Source organism: Tenrec ecaudatus, chromosome 6 (genome assembly GCF_050624435.1).
Source record: "Tenrec ecaudatus isolate mTenEca1 chromosome 6, mTenEca1.hap1, whole genome shotgun sequence".
Taxonomy (NCBI): domain Eukaryota; kingdom Metazoa; phylum Chordata; class Mammalia; order Afrosoricida; family Tenrecidae; genus Tenrec; species Tenrec ecaudatus.
The window spans coordinates 125,094,679-125,095,627 of NC_134535.1; the positions used below are offsets into that span (position 1 = coordinate 125,094,679).

The 949-nt window shown below is 48.5% G+C and overlaps 1 protein-coding gene across 1 annotated transcript; it reads right to left on the reverse strand.

Moving 5' to 3' along the window:
* Nucleotides 1–317: 317 nt before the first annotated feature.
* Nucleotides 318–746, reverse strand: LOC142451212 (small ribosomal subunit protein uS10-like). Its single transcript, XM_075553119.1, has one exon. The coding sequence runs from the start codon at nucleotides 729–731 to the stop codon at nucleotides 372–374; it is 360 nt and encodes a 119-aa protein (XP_075409234.1). The 5' UTR covers nucleotides 732–746; the 3' UTR covers nucleotides 318–371.
* Between the last annotated feature and the right edge of the window lie 203 nt (nucleotides 747–949).

Below are 949 nucleotides of genomic sequence, written 5' to 3' on the forward strand. Positions count from 1 at the left end.
TGTCGCTGTGCACACATAAAGAATGTGCATCTTGCTCTCCGTTTCGAAAGCTCTTTCTACCGTTAAGGATGTTGAGATATAGGCGGCGTACCACTCAAACCGAGGACTTGAGTCCTGTTCTGCTGAGAAGAAAATGTCCCGTTTACACAAGGATAAACCTCCCCACCTGACTCCACACCCAGCTTGAAGTCTAACGCTACCAGGGTTTCTCAAGCCCCTCCAATGCCAGGGAAAATGGTGATGTGGTCAACTCAGGGGTTAGCTGCTAAGGCTGATTCCTGTTAAGCTGAGGTCAGACCTATCTCCTTGCTCCAATCTTTTTTTTTTTTTTTTTTTACCAACAGATAAATCAATTTATTAAAATAGTTGATTTAAGCATCTGCAATGGTGACTTCAACCTCTACTCCAGGCTCAATACTGATGGAAGTGATCTGCTTCACTATCTCAGACGGACTGTGCAAGTCAATGAGACGCTTGTGGATGCTCATCTGGAATCGATCCCAGGTCTTAGAATCTTCCCCACAGGGAGTTTTCCTGGTCGTAATTCTCAGAGTCTTGGTGGGCATCCTAACTGGTCCCTTCACGTTCAGGTTCTTCTCCTTAGCCCCTCTGATCAAGTCAGCACACACTTTCTCCAAGGATTTCACGTTGCGGCTGGTCAGAGTAATTCTAATTCGGTGAATGGCCACCTCTGGTTCCACAGGTGTCTTTCCCGTGTCCTTAAATGCCATGGCGGCGGGGCGCTTCTTGACCGACTTGTTCCTCGGTGAGAGCGAACAGCGGTGAGTCATCAGGAATGGGAGCAGGGGACGGAGCATGGCAGGACGACGGCCGAGTCTTCCTCAAAGAGAGCGCTCCAATCTTTTGTACCAATCTGACACCAGCCTTCCCGATACCGCAGCCTTTACTTATCTTACAAGTTCAGATCAGTTCCACAAGTCCTGCTCAC